This window comes from Portunus trituberculatus, chromosome 36 (assembly GCF_017591435.1).
Source record: "Portunus trituberculatus isolate SZX2019 chromosome 36, ASM1759143v1, whole genome shotgun sequence".
In the NCBI taxonomy this organism is placed as follows: Eukaryota; Metazoa; Arthropoda; class Malacostraca; order Decapoda; family Portunidae; genus Portunus; species Portunus trituberculatus.
In genome coordinates this window covers 327,433-341,224 of record NC_059290.1, presented here as the reverse complement: position 1 = coordinate 341,224, position 13,792 = coordinate 327,433, and the positions used below count along the sequence as shown (strand labels likewise).

Here is a 13,792-nt window from a genome sequence, read left to right as displayed (position 1 = left end):
TGTCATAACTCGTTTGTGTGTGTGTGTGTGTATAATATATATATATATATATATATATATATATATATATATATATATATATATATATATATATATATATATATATATATATATATATATGTGTGTTATAGTATAATATATAGAGTGAGACATTCCAAGTTTGTACACTGTGCTGTTCCTGCAGGTACATGAACACCTTTAGACAAGAAGACTTCCACCATGACCATTGGAAGGAAGAGCTAGACAGGGCCCACATTCAACACATTGAAGATGTGTGCCGGGAGGTGATGAGTCTTCTTCATTACTCAGCATTACCACCTCCCTGATCTGTTGCCTCACTCAGGCAGCCTTTTAATCTTGTAGTCTGAATATACATATCTGTTCATGACAAATATGGCAGGTTGGTTTGTTCTGTGCTTGTGTGACTTGTACAAACTGTATTCAGTGTTTAGTTGTGTAGAAAGTTGGCATGCTTTGTTTTGAATTCTTTAATCAAAAACAAACGGAGCTGCTCTGTTTTTTAAAAATGAGAGCAAAGACTGTAGTACTGACTTGGGTTTTCATCATTTCCCTAGTTATGAGCAAATGATCTAGTCAGTGGTTCTCAATACACTATATGAGTAGTTGCATAGTTTGATATTTTTACACATTACTGACACAATTCTTTTGTCATCTATAACTTCATTTCATATAACAAGGTATTGATTATTTATTTTAAAATGATTATGGTGATTCAGGCCATCCAGTCGAATGTGATATGGTGACAAACTTGGCACGCTGTAATGTACTTAATTTATTAAACAAAATACAAATACTACTGACTAGTTTATTGATAAAGAATGCTCCACTTTATAATTTTACAATTTCTACTTAAGAACTGAGTTGCATACCACTGACTTACAAGGATAGAATATGCCTGACTTTTCCTGTTCCCGTGATGTTGCTGTGCACAAGGAGGGTGAGTCCCACAGCCTAATTAGTTGGGATGCCACTGAAATTCAGAAACATATATATGCTCCAAGCAAAAAGTGTCACCTATTACACAGCTACAAGTACTTGGAAATCCCTGTAGGGATTCAAAAACTCTTCACTGCATGTATGGTGCTTTGCATGGCAGCAGATAGGGTGGAAAGTGTATGTAGACTTGAAGGATCTATAGATTTATCCTGTGTTTGTAACAAATAATTTGCATGCTCTTTAGTCTTTTTGAATAAGAAAAAGGCATGTTCCTATATAAACTATTCCTCTCTGTCATTTTTATCAATAAAAAAAGGTTCATGCTCACCATACGATACTCACAGAGAAACTTGGTAAAACATGAACATCACACTTAGTTTGACAACACAGGTTTTCCATGAGGACATCATTAATACATGACAGTATTCCATGGCATGATTACACATTTCTGTGCATGTGCTGTAACACACGTCATAGTTTATGTCTATTGTGGTTAATCTGTCTCAAAAGAGTTGATATCCTCTACCATATATGCTGTTTTGTATTCTCTCTCTTTTCAATCTATATAATGTTCAAGGAAGATATCAGAGTTAAAATTGACTTTCTCACTCTGGAACTTCCTGACTGATACTGTATTTACTCCTCCTTGTAACTTAAATTCTGTCAAGAATTTAAGTTACAGGTTTCAAGATACTTATCCTCCCATCTCAGTGATGATTTTCACCTTTCTTTTGGGATTGGCCACTCTCACATGAAAAAAATATCCCATGTATTTCTTTACTATTACTATGAATACAGTCATGTATATTGAATGCCATACAAGGATTTAGTCACCAGCTGCTCCCTTTCATGAGCTTCCTACAGACCAGCTTATCATGTTACAGGAAAAGAGGTATTTCATTTTCTATGTATGGAGATTTTGAGAGTCACAGAAAATCACACTGGGTCTCCTGCTCTTCTCTTCCACCATGCCACTTCCTTCCTCAACTTGTGAATATCGCCGTTGAGTTGCAGGTACTCATCCACTTCAGTCGGCTGAAAGAGAGGGAGAGGAAGGAGTGTGTGACTAGAAGGTATGTATATGTTATGCTTCAAGGAGTGGCAGTGTGTGTCATGCAAATAGATAGACTTGAAATTCAAATATTCTTGTTTCTCACTTTTACTATTGACTCTATCATACCTGCAGTGGTGAAGATTTCAGAGTGAGAAGTTTACTCTTGGTGGAGGTGTTCACCCTTTGCACCCTCATCTCAATTCTGCCAGAAATGAGGCTGAGGCGGTCCACCTCCCGCTCTGTCTCCCTCATAGCACACCGTAGCTCCTCCAGCCTGGCCCCACACCTCTGGTTCTCTTCCTCCAAGATCATTGCACGTCGGCTGTCTTTCTCTGGGGGGCAGAAATCCAATGCTAGATTTTTTTATTCAAGGGGAACACTGGCCAAAGGCAACAAAAATAAATAAATAAATAAATACATAGTCCTACAGGAAGTGCCAGTCCCAGAAGAAAGGTAAAGAAAAAATAATCCAAAATTGTAGGATAAGTGTCTTGTTAAAGCTGCCCTCTTAAATCATTCAAGTCTTAGAAAAAGGAAATAACTATAGGAAGCAGGCAGGCAGGAAGCACTGATCCAGGGTGTAGAGTACTATACAAAGGAATGAATGACAGAAAATAGTAGCTAATAATTCTCTCTCTCTCTCTCTCTCTCTCACACCTAGTTGCTGTAGGAGGCCAGACAGTATGCCTCGGTTGCTCTCTACTCTCGCCTTCACCTCTGAGTGCTCAAGTTGCTGCTTCAGGAAGTTGATCTAGTGACAGGGAAGAGGAAGATTAGTCGAAGTTAACAACCATAAAAGAACATGGAAGAATAATAGGATTAAACAATGACAAGAAATCTATGAATGTCTACATATATAGCTTAAACATACCAGGATTCAAAAGTACACCTGGCCCTTGATTAACGGACTGTGGATTTAGTGGACCACAAAATCTCAGCAGACAAATACCCAGCAATGAACAGAATAGACTTGTTTAGTGTGACACTCTATTTAGAAGTATCAAATCCCTAAAACAACAATAGATATATGAAATTCTATTAAGATAGGTTAGAAAATAATATGCATTCTATGTATATCATAAAATCATTAAAGTAAAAGAAATCGTTCCAAGCTTGAAGGGAGACAGGTATTGAGGCTGACCTAATATGTGTTAATACTAGTACTGACACACATGCCTCAGTCTGTGCTTGTCTGTTGCTCCTTTAATTCTGGTGTTTATTTTGTGCTAAAATGTTTCCTAAACAAGAAAAAATGTAAATGTGTGAATCCAACTATTATTTCAGTTTTTAACTTATATTACTGTATAGTACTTATATACAGTATTTGGTTAGGTTACAGTATTTGGTTAGGTTACAAAAGTTTCTTTTGTACATATGCTGGTATTTATCGCACATAAGTTTTTTCAAGCAACAGACTTTTTCAAGCAACAAACCATCCTTCCTCCCTTATTATCCATGAAATTGAGGGCTAAGTGTATATCCAAAACTGTATTTCTAAGATTTGAAAATGAGATAAGAAGGAATTGGTTTTCAAATAGTGGTAACTAAATGAAGTGGACTCAGTAATCAGGTTGTTAGTGCTTAGTTATTACTAAGGTTCAAAAGAAAATAAAACCAGTTTTTTGGAAGATAGGAGAAATGGTAGGTATGTTTCATATGTTCCATGTTTCATTGAAGGACTACAACGTGTGGATCAGATCATGGAGCTTCCCTTATTGCCTTATGTTTTGTTTTCCCTATTGCTATTTTATTATAAGAAAGCAGCAGCCAAAAGCCTTGCCTGTGAGACGGGCTGCCCTGTTGGATCATGCCCACCTCGCCTCCTTTCCCTCTTTACTCTGGCCTTGCTCAGGTCACCACGCAGGAGGGACACCTGCACCCACACCTGCGATGCCTGCTTCAGCCACACCCGCAGCTGCTCCTCCATGAACCTTGAAATCAGAAGTGTTAGCCAAATATCCTCCTGGACTCCACATTGGTCAGCTTCTCTCTGCACTAACACACAGCATGCCACATTAAGATCACCAGGGGGTAGAAGCAATGTAACAAAGGTAAATTGAGCAAATTTCTTAGGCTCAGTAACCAGAATAGAATAAGAAATAACAAATTTAAGCTTGAAAAAGTTAATTTAAGAAAAAATAGAAAGAAATTTATTTTCAATTAGGATGGTATGTAAATGAATGAAATTAACTCAGTAATCAGTAATTGTGTTGTCATTGGAAAACTTGAAAAGAATATTAGTAAAATTTATGAACTGCCATGCATAGCTGATGGCTTCTTGCTGCCTTTCTTATTTTCTTTTGTTCTTGTAATTAAATTTTCCTTTAGTCCAATAAACTTTTGTTGTTAGGCACAGTATCTTGTTTTTAGTCACTGTTAGCAAGGCATATAATGCAGTTAGTTGAAACATAACATTTTGCTCATGTATTTGTAAAATGAGACAGTGTGTATAATATTCATTCAAAAGTTATTACAAGTTATCAGTTGCTTGCCGGAAGATTTACATTTTAACTCATACTGTTTGGGATTAAGAAATTGATTTTGTAAATATCCTTTGTAAATGAGAATGTGTGGCTATTATCAGTAATTTTTTATATGATTATTTCTTTGAATTAATCATTGTATAATGTTATGTATACATCCTCTCATCTTTTAATAACCTACTTATATATCTGGTCAAAGCTGAGTCTCCTTGTACCAGGCATCAGCCTGGTCAACCCCTCTTGTGCCTTCTGCAGGTCCTTGTGGCACGCCTCAGCCTCCAGCACCGACACCTGCAGGTACAGTGATACAGCAACACTCAACTATTTCCCTCATCCATTGCAGCTTCTCCTTGTCATGTCAAGTGCACATGTCCTTTTTCTGTCCTCACCAAACCCCTCATACTAAAAAAGCATCTCATGTATGTATGTATAACTCAGCCTGTATAATTATGTAGTACAGCCTTTATTTTTCTTACTTATTCCTTACTCACCCAATAATTGTGTGCCTGATGTAAGTGTCACCTGTGTGTCTCACTTGGTGTCCATGTTATGTATGTGTATGTATCTCACCTGTTACTTGTAGTTTAGGTTGTCTATATTATTTATATGTCTCTCTTCTGGTATATATGTTATGTGTGTGTGTCTTGTATTTATTTATTTATGTGTCTCACCTGGTATTTATGTTACCTAGTCATTTATGGATGCACTTCTCACCTGGTATTTATGAAGCTCTTGTTGCCACATTTTCTCTCTCTTCCTTTTGTTGGCAAGAACAATCTCCAGTTCCCGCTGCCACAGACGAGTCTTCTGCCTCTCTGACAGCCTGCTGGCAGACAGAGGTGCTGCTACTCGTACTGCATGTGTGTGCTGCTCCAGTGATTGGAATCATGTAAGACAATGAAGGTCTTTGTTCTTCAAGAGCTTAGTTCATTTAGGTTAGGTCTATAAGAACCTTCTTTACCAACCCAAATTTCTTAGTTTAGATTTTTTTTCTTTTTCTTTTTTTTTATGTAGGGAAGAGGGCCAGCCAAGGACAAAAAAAAGAAAGTTAGAAAAAGGCCCACTTGAGCGCTGGCTCTCCAAAGACTTCAAAAAGTGCCAAAACCATCAGCCAGAATTAGGGGAGCAAATGCCTCGATACCTCCCTCTTAAAAGAAGACAAGTTGTAGGAATTTGGAAATACAGATGCAGGGAGGGAGTTCCAGAGTTTACCAGTGAAAGGGATGAATGACTGAGCATACTGGTTAACTCTTGCATTAGAGAGTTGGACAGAAAAGGGATGAGAGGAAGAAGAAAGCCTTGTGCAGCGTGGCCGCAGGAGGAGGGGAGGCATGCAGTTAGCAAGATCAGTACAACAGTTACCATGAAAATAGCGATAAAATATAGAAAGGGATGCAACATTTCGGTGGTGAGAAAGAGACTGAAGACAGTTAGTCAGAGGAGGGGAGTTGATGACATGAAGAGCTTTCGATTCCACCCTATCAAGTGACTGGGACCCCCCCAAACATGCGAAGAATGCTCCATACAGGGACGGATAAGGCCCTTATACAGAGTAAGCAGTTGGAGGGGCGAGAAAAACTGTCAGAGACGCCTCAGAACACCTAACTTCATAGAAGCTGTTTTAGCAGGAGATGAGATGTGAAGTTGTCAGTCAAGATTATGAGCAAAGGACAGACCGAGGATATTCATTGTGGAAGAGGGAGACAGTTGAGTGTCATTGAAGAAGAGGGGATAGTTGTCTGGGAGGTTGTGTCGAGTTGATAGATGGAGGAATTGAGTTTTTTGAGGCATTGAAAACTACTAGATTTTCTCTGCCCCAATCGGAAATCTTAGAAAGATCAGAAGTCAGGCGTTCCGTGGCGTCCCCGCGTGATCTGTTGATTTCCTGAAGGGTTGGACGTCTCTGAAAGAACGTGAAAAGATGTAGGGTGGTATCATCAGCGTAGGAGTGGATAGGGCAAGAAGTTTGGTTAAGAAGGTCATTAATGAATAATAGAAAGAGAGTGGGTGACAGGACAGAACCCTGAGGAACACCACTATTAATAGGTTTAGGAGAAGAACAGTAGCCGTCTACCACAGCAGCAATAGAGCGGTCAGAAAGGAAACTTGAGATAAAGTTGCAGAGAGAAGGATAGAAGCCGTAGGAGGGCAGTTTTGAAATCAAAGCTTTATGCCAGACTCTATCAAAAGCTTTTGATATGTCTAATGCAACAGCAAAAGTTTCACCGAAATCTCTAAAAGAGGATGACCAAGACTCAGTAAGGAAAGCCAGAAGATCACCAGTAGAGCGACCTTGATGGAAGCCATACTGGCGATCAGACAGAAGATTGTGAAGTGACAGATGTTTGAGAATCTTCCTATTCAGGATAGATTCAAAAACTTTAGACAAGCAAGAGATTAAAGCTATAGGATGGTAGTTTGAGGGGTTAGAATGGTCACCCTTTTTAGGAACAGGCAGAATGTAGGCGAACTTCCAGCAGGAAGGAAAGGTACAAGTCGATAGACAAAGTTGGAAGAGTTTGGCCAGGCAAGGTGCAAGCACAGAAGCACAGTTTTTGAGAACAATAGGAGGGACCCCATCAGGTCCATAAGCCTTCCAAGGGTTTAGGCCAGCAAGGGCATGGAAAAAGATTACATAATGTTGCTTATCACAAACCTTAAATTAAATCCTTTTCATGCAAATTCCATATATCCATATAGAATTTTTTTTAGTCAACAATCACAGATAATTTTCTATGTGTTATTTTCTTCATTTCTCTTCAAGGAATGAATCACTTGATAACATGTGTCTGTGCTTGTATCTGTAGGACTTTCCATAAATCTTTACAGGAACACATTGGCAGCAATCTTGAGGACTTACCGGGCAGCAGCTCGGGTGGTCCCTCGCGTCACTACCTGACCTTTCCGCAGCCCCCGTACATCCAGGGAGGAGACAGAGGGTGTGGCTGTCCCAGACCCTGTGTTGTGGGATGACAAAACACAGATGTATCCAGAATAATCACAAATGTTAGTTTATGACTATGTTATGGTATTTTTTTCAGACTTTCCTTTCGCCATGCTTTGAGGTTGTACTAGATCCAGTGTTGTGGGACAACAGAACACATGTATCCAGAATACCTAGTCACAATTATTGCTTAACATAAGAAAAATAAGTGAAGCTGCAAGAAGCCACCCAGTCAGTATAAACCTCCCAGTTAATCCCAGCATTAGGGTCGCATCCATGTAAGCCTACTACTAACTTGCTCCTTGTATGTAATGGACTCTGGCCTAGGTCAACAAATAACATGAAAAAAATGCTCACTGAAGGTTCCAGTACCTAGAATACAGTCTGGAAATGATTATTCAAAATATGATAAGTGTCTTGAAACCTTCCTCTGTATACAGAAACAGGCAGGGAGTTCTACTGTTCATCAGTTGAAATATTAAGAAATTAAGAATTCTGATTAACTCTTGCATGATGGAGGTGGACAAAATAGGGTTGACATACAATTAAACTTTCGGTAAACTCTGGAGCTTCTTGCCTTCTTCTGTTTCTTCCTTCCCATAACTTTAAATGTTTCAAGAGGTTTCAAGACACGTCCTCCAGTTTTGGATGATTCTTTTGATCTTTTTGAAACAAAAAATATTCTTAGTAGTTTTTTTTCTTTCACTTTTTTGTTGCCCTTGGCCAGTGCCCTTTAACATTTTAAAAAAGATAAATCATTAAACTCAATGTCTTTCCTCTACTCTTTTCCTCTCACCAGAAGCAGCCGCCATGGAGGGGCTTCCCTGCAGTGCCTCTTCCTGCACCTGGCTGCTCAGATAACGTGTAAAGAGATCCACTTCCGCCTGCAGCAGCGAGCACAGCGCCTGCAGCTCCACCCCAACACTTTCCAGCTGCTCCACACTGAGTCCTGCACCAACCAACACACACACTTAATTCCTTACCACTGGGCTTACATTACATTTTAGAAAGTTCAGTTCTTATCACTGGATCTGTTTAGTTCTCAATACAGTACAGTGCTCATTGCAGATGTTATATTCTTATCACTGGTTTTACTTCAAATTTGAGGATATTTATTGGTATATTTTTATAGTGTTAGTGAGTTTTATCCAGTGAATTTATATTTGTTATTATTTTCACTTATCTCTGTTATTATAAATGAGAAGGACTAGAATGTATATCTTTAAGCTTGTATACAGTTAGAGACCAAAAGTCTCTCTCTCTCTCTCTCTCTCTCTCTCTCTCTCTCTCTCTCTCTCTCTCTCTCTCTCTCTCTCTCTCTCTCTCTCTCTCTCTCTCTCTCACCCACCTGCTATCTCATCTTCAGTGACAGAGGGTGCTGCACTCAGCTCTGTCAGCAGAGAGGATGCTACACTCCCCCGCCTGGCCTCTCCTGCCATGCTTGTCCCCTGCCAACCTCACAGACCTGTAGGACCTGTAGGGCTGACTCACTGAGAACACTGAGGCCGGCAGGTAGAGGCTGTGTGAGTGTGCAGTTGGAGCATGATGGGTATGTACAAGGATGCTGCAGTGACAAGTGTTCAACTTCTGTATCTACTTTGTTACTTTTTACTGATCTGTAGGGCTGACTCACTGAGGCCGGCAGGTAGAGGCTGTGCGAGTGTGCAGTTGGAGTATGATGGGTATGTACGTACAAGGATGCTGCAGTGACAAGTGTTCAATTTCTGTATCTACTTTATTTTTGATATTAGTGTTAAATTTACTTGATTATTCATGACAAAAGTGTTAAGAATTTTCTTTGTTATACATGAAGGGAGTTTTAAAGTCACTTATTTACTTGCATATTTATATGGCAAGTATTTGATTTACCGGTATCTGCTTATTCATCAGGGAAGTCTAAAAATATACTTACTCAAGTTATTAGAGGAGTGTTTGTAGAATTTACCTTCTAACAAAATAACATATACACTATTTTAACTAATGTGTAGGTACAGCCAGTTCAATTTATGAATTAGACATTATTATTATTTTCATCAGGTATTTAGAGTGTAAGTAGAATTTTATATATATATATATATATATATATATATATATATATATATATATATATATATATATATATATATATATATATATATATATATATATATATATATATATAGATAGATAGATAGATAGATAGATAGAAAGATCACTTTATTGTCAAGTTGCAGCATAATAAAGCTTACAAATTGAAATTTGCTTTGGCTAGAGCTCCGTACATTAAAAGTTAACTAAAAGTATATAAGAATTATGTTAAAAATATATACAATGTAGTAAGTTAAAAATTATTGCACAGCATACTAAGGTCACAGACATGTATTAGAGATATCACAGTCACACATGGAGTCAACGATTTCACAATTGCTGTTCTAACTGTTGGTGGTTGAAGAGTACGATGCTTTTTGGCACAAATGAGTTCTTATATCTGTTCGTGCGTTGAGTAGGCAAAGCAAGTCTTCTACCTGACCTTAGGAATACATAGCAAGAGTGGAGGGGATGAGACGTATCGTTCATGATTTTTCCAACTTGCTTCATAGTTCCTTCAAGGGAACAGCTTATCTAATGATTTTGTTTCTGCCCCTAATTTTCGTGATTTTCGCACAATCTTTTTAAGCTTACATTTATCTTGACATGTAAGCTTACCATACCAGGTAGTTAAAGAGAAATCTAATAGTGATTCTATTGTAGACTTATAAAAAAGGCTAATTATATATCTATCTACATGCAAATTGTTTAAAATACGTAAAAAATAAAGTCTCTGCTTACATTTCTTAAATACCATATTGGTATTTGCACTACCTTTTAGTTGATTATCAATCATGAGACCTAGATATTTATACTCTTCTACTCGGTCTACAGTTTCTGCATCAATTACAATAGGATCAGGTATGCTACGATTTTTGGTTCTATAATCTATTATCATCTCTTTGGTTTTCTTTATGTTAAGATCAAGATAGTTTGATTTGCACCAATCCACAAATTGGTAGACCTGGGACACATATTCATCACATTTATCATCCAAGATTTTACCAAGTATTACAGTGTCGTCAGCATATTTAACAATTGTACAATTACTACATACACTTCTGCAATCGTCAGTGTATAGGCTGAAAAGAACAGGGGACATGACGCAGCCTTGTGGGGCTCCTGTGTTAGTTATTAATATGTTGGACTTAACATTGCACAACGTGGTATACTGAGGTCTTTGACTTAAAAAACTAAAAATCCATCTCAATACATTGCTATTCACGTTCATTGCCATTAATTTATTTAACAGAATGTGGGGTTGCATAGTGTTAAATGCAGAACTGAAGTCCACATACAAGATTCTAGCTTGTGTATTTTGTTTATCTAGATGTTTACTTATTTCATTCATTAAAGTTAAACTAGCGTCCTGAACACATCTTTTTTTACAATATGCAAACTGAAAGGGGTCCTTAATATTGCCAACACTGTCACATATAATATTCCTTAAAATATCTTCTAAGCATTTCATTATGTTTGAAGTTAAGACAACGGGTCTAAAATCATTAAAAACTTTGGGAAATTTCACTTTCGCAATGGGTTTAATTTCGGACTCCTTCCATTTGAGTGGCACGATACCATGGTCTATAGAGTGCTGAAAGAGTGTCCTCAGCACTAGAGCTAGCTGTTCTGCACAACACTTGAGTACCCTGGCTGGCACACCGTCAGGACCTGTCGCCTTGCCAGCTCGAACCCGCTTTAGGGATTGCAGTACACGTTTTTCTGTTATTAAAATCTTTTCACTTGAAATGTTTTAAATAGCTGACATAATATTATTACATTCCTCCCTAAAATTATATCTCTCAAACCTAGCAAAGAAAGAATTCATTTCATCAACGTAAGTGGTTATGTCTTGTGGATATGGTATATTTGTCTTTTCTTTATATCCGCATAAAGTTTTCAGTCCTTTCCACGCATCTTTTGTACTGTTCGTTCTAAATAAACCCTCGATCTTTTCTTTATAGTCCCTTTTTGAGTCAGTAATTTTCTTATTGATTCTCTTTTGTACTGCTTTTTTGTGTGCTATCACCGTTAACCATGTATCTTCGTTTTTCATTCAGCATCCATCGTTTTCAATTCCTTAGTCACCCACGGTTTATTATTAGGGTATATATGTATAGGTATTGCATTAGACTATATAAATGTTGCATATTGATAAAGCCCACATGGTATAAAAAAAAAAAATTCTCTCTCTCTCATTAAGTAATATCAATGGAGACCTAACACATGCCTATATTTGTTGAGTACAGTGTACATTTCCCTCCCCACTTGTGTCTCCAGCTGCTGCTTCAATCCCCAATCCTCCACCAACACTTGTAAAACACACCTCACCTGTGCCTCACCTTATTCACCAGTAAGACTCACCTGTCAAGAAGTGAAAGGGAAGGTCATCCAACCACCAGAGTTCCGTATTAACTTTGTACTCTTGCTACAACTGTTTTCAAAGACCACAAATTTAATAAGCCACAGATTCTCAAGGTTGCTCCTAAAAACCTTGTGTAACTTCACATAGAGCCTTTTTGAAAGAAGAAGTTTTAGTTTGGAAATATTATAGAATATTGAGAGCCGCATTTCCGCGCCACATGACTGTGACAAGTGTATTCACCACGGTTGCCTGCTGGTCAGCCACCCAGCTTTCCCTTACAGAAAGAGCAAAGCTCATACTGACCGATCTCCGGGTAGGACTCAGACCACATCACACTGCTGGAGTGTGTTTGTGTGGACAGTGGGAGAGACGAGTGACGTGGTTGCCATGGTGACAGGGTCACGTACTTGCCACGGATCCATTTTTAAGTTCGGAATATACGGTCACCCCTAGGATTTACACTGAAAGGCATCATGAGTCAGAAAGAACTTACACCCATATGCAAGTATGGAAATAGGGAAAGAGTACAAGGAGAGGATGATTATGTTGATGAGGGAGAGAGTAGATTTGAAGGATTCGATGAGAAAACCCCTACCCTCCATAGGCGAGTTTTAACTTTGGAGAAAAAATTAGACAACTGGATAAGGGAGAGCATGAGAAGTAAAGAGAATGATGAACAGGAGAAAGAGTTTCTGAACTTGAAAGAAAGGATACAAAAAGTGGAAGAAAACAAGGCTAGGCTAAGGGCTGAGAACGTGGAACTGAGAAATTAACTAACCAAGTACAAACAACAGATGGAGGAAGGACTCGTCCAAGTAGAGAAAGAAAAAGAGGACCTGAAAGATCTAGTTAACAAAGAAGAGGAAAGAGTACAGGATGTGATTCAGAAAGAAGTACAGGCATGGAGAGTCCAGGAGAAGAAAGACAAAGATCATTTTCAGGAAGTGATCCAGGAACAACTAAAAGTAAGACGAGAACATGGCAAACAAAATGATAGGAGTCCTTAAGGAAAAAGAAAACATAGTAAGGGATATTGCAGAAAAAAAAATAATCATATTTGGAATGAAAGAAAAAAATGTAAAATATAGGCCAAGATGGGAAAAAGAAGAATTGAAATCAGTCAAGGACCTACTAAAAAATCTAAACGATGAAGATAGGCAGAACTTAGAGGAGGAGGTAGAGGAAATACATAGAATAGGACCTTACCAAGATGGAACAACAAGGCCAATAAAGATACTACTAAAATCACAAGCAGCAACAGAAGAGATATTATATAGAACTACAAAACTCCGGGAAACGGAAGGCTGCAAGGATATATATATATATATATATATATATATATATATATATATATATATATATATATATATATATATATATATATATATATAAGAAAAAATAGAAATGAGGAAGAAAGGAAGAGATACAACGAACTGGCGGCAGCAGTAAGGGAAAAAAAATAATGAAAGGTAAGAGGAGGAGAAAAGGCATTTTTTGGAGAATTCTAGGAGACAGGATAAGGAAATGGTATATAAGAGAGAAGGAAGAGGAAACAGTGGAGCAAGTTTAACTAAAAGTGATAAGGGCAAGAAACTAAAAATGATGTATACGAACATTGACGGGTTCTATCAAGTAAATTAGAACTAAAAGATTACATAAAGAAAGAAGAACCGGATATTGTATGCCTGGCTGAAACAAAATTGAATGAGGCAATCAAAATAGACATAGATAATAGATATAACGTATGGAGGAAAGACAGAGGGGTAAAGGAGGAGGAGGAGTTATGATAATGTTAAGGAAAGAGTTGGTGGTAAACCAAGTGGAATATGGGGAAGGAAAAGCAGAAGTACTGTATATTAAGATGCATATTAATAAAAAAAGAGATAACAATCATTGGAACATATGTGCCACCAAAACAAATT

At 37.8% G+C, this 13,792-nt stretch overlaps 2 protein-coding genes across 11 annotated transcripts in view; one reads left to right on the top strand and one right to left on the bottom strand.

Moving 5' to 3' along the window:
- The window catches only part of LOC123513441 (carbohydrate sulfotransferase 1-like), a 16,103-nt gene extending 15,325 nt beyond the window's left edge, over positions 1-778 (top strand). Inside the window, exon 7 of the mRNA XM_045270599.1 lies at positions 185-778. Coding sequence (XP_045126534.1) covers positions 185-326 — 142 coding nt within the window. The 3' untranslated portion in view covers positions 327-778. The remainder of the gene's footprint in view (positions 1-184) is intronic.
- Positions 779-812: 34 nt separating this feature from the next.
- On the bottom strand, positions 813-12,320 carry LOC123513695. 10 transcript variants are annotated; one of them, XM_045271059.1, is made up of 10 exons: positions 11,870-12,320; positions 8,787-9,090; positions 8,235-8,387; positions 7,355-7,451; positions 5,209-5,320; positions 4,676-4,785; positions 3,792-3,942; positions 2,669-2,762; positions 2,138-2,343; positions 813-1,992 (listed from the first exon to the last, which is right to left on the bottom strand). In XM_045271059.1, exons 2-10 carry the CDS (start codon positions 8,875-8,877, stop codon positions 1,894-1,896), a joined length of 1,113 nt encoding a protein of 370 aa, XP_045126994.1. In that variant the 5' UTR covers positions 8,878-9,090; positions 11,870-12,320; the 3' UTR covers positions 813-1,893. The 10 variants fall into 10 exon arrangements, with proteins under 10 accessions (XP_045126994.1, XP_045126993.1, XP_045127001.1 ...); XM_045271058.1 differs by having other exon boundaries at positions 8,787-9,139; positions 11,870-12,314; XM_045271066.1 differs by having other exon boundaries at positions 5,209-5,317; positions 8,787-9,139; positions 11,870-12,314.
- Positions 12,321-13,792: the final 1,472 nt, after the last annotated feature.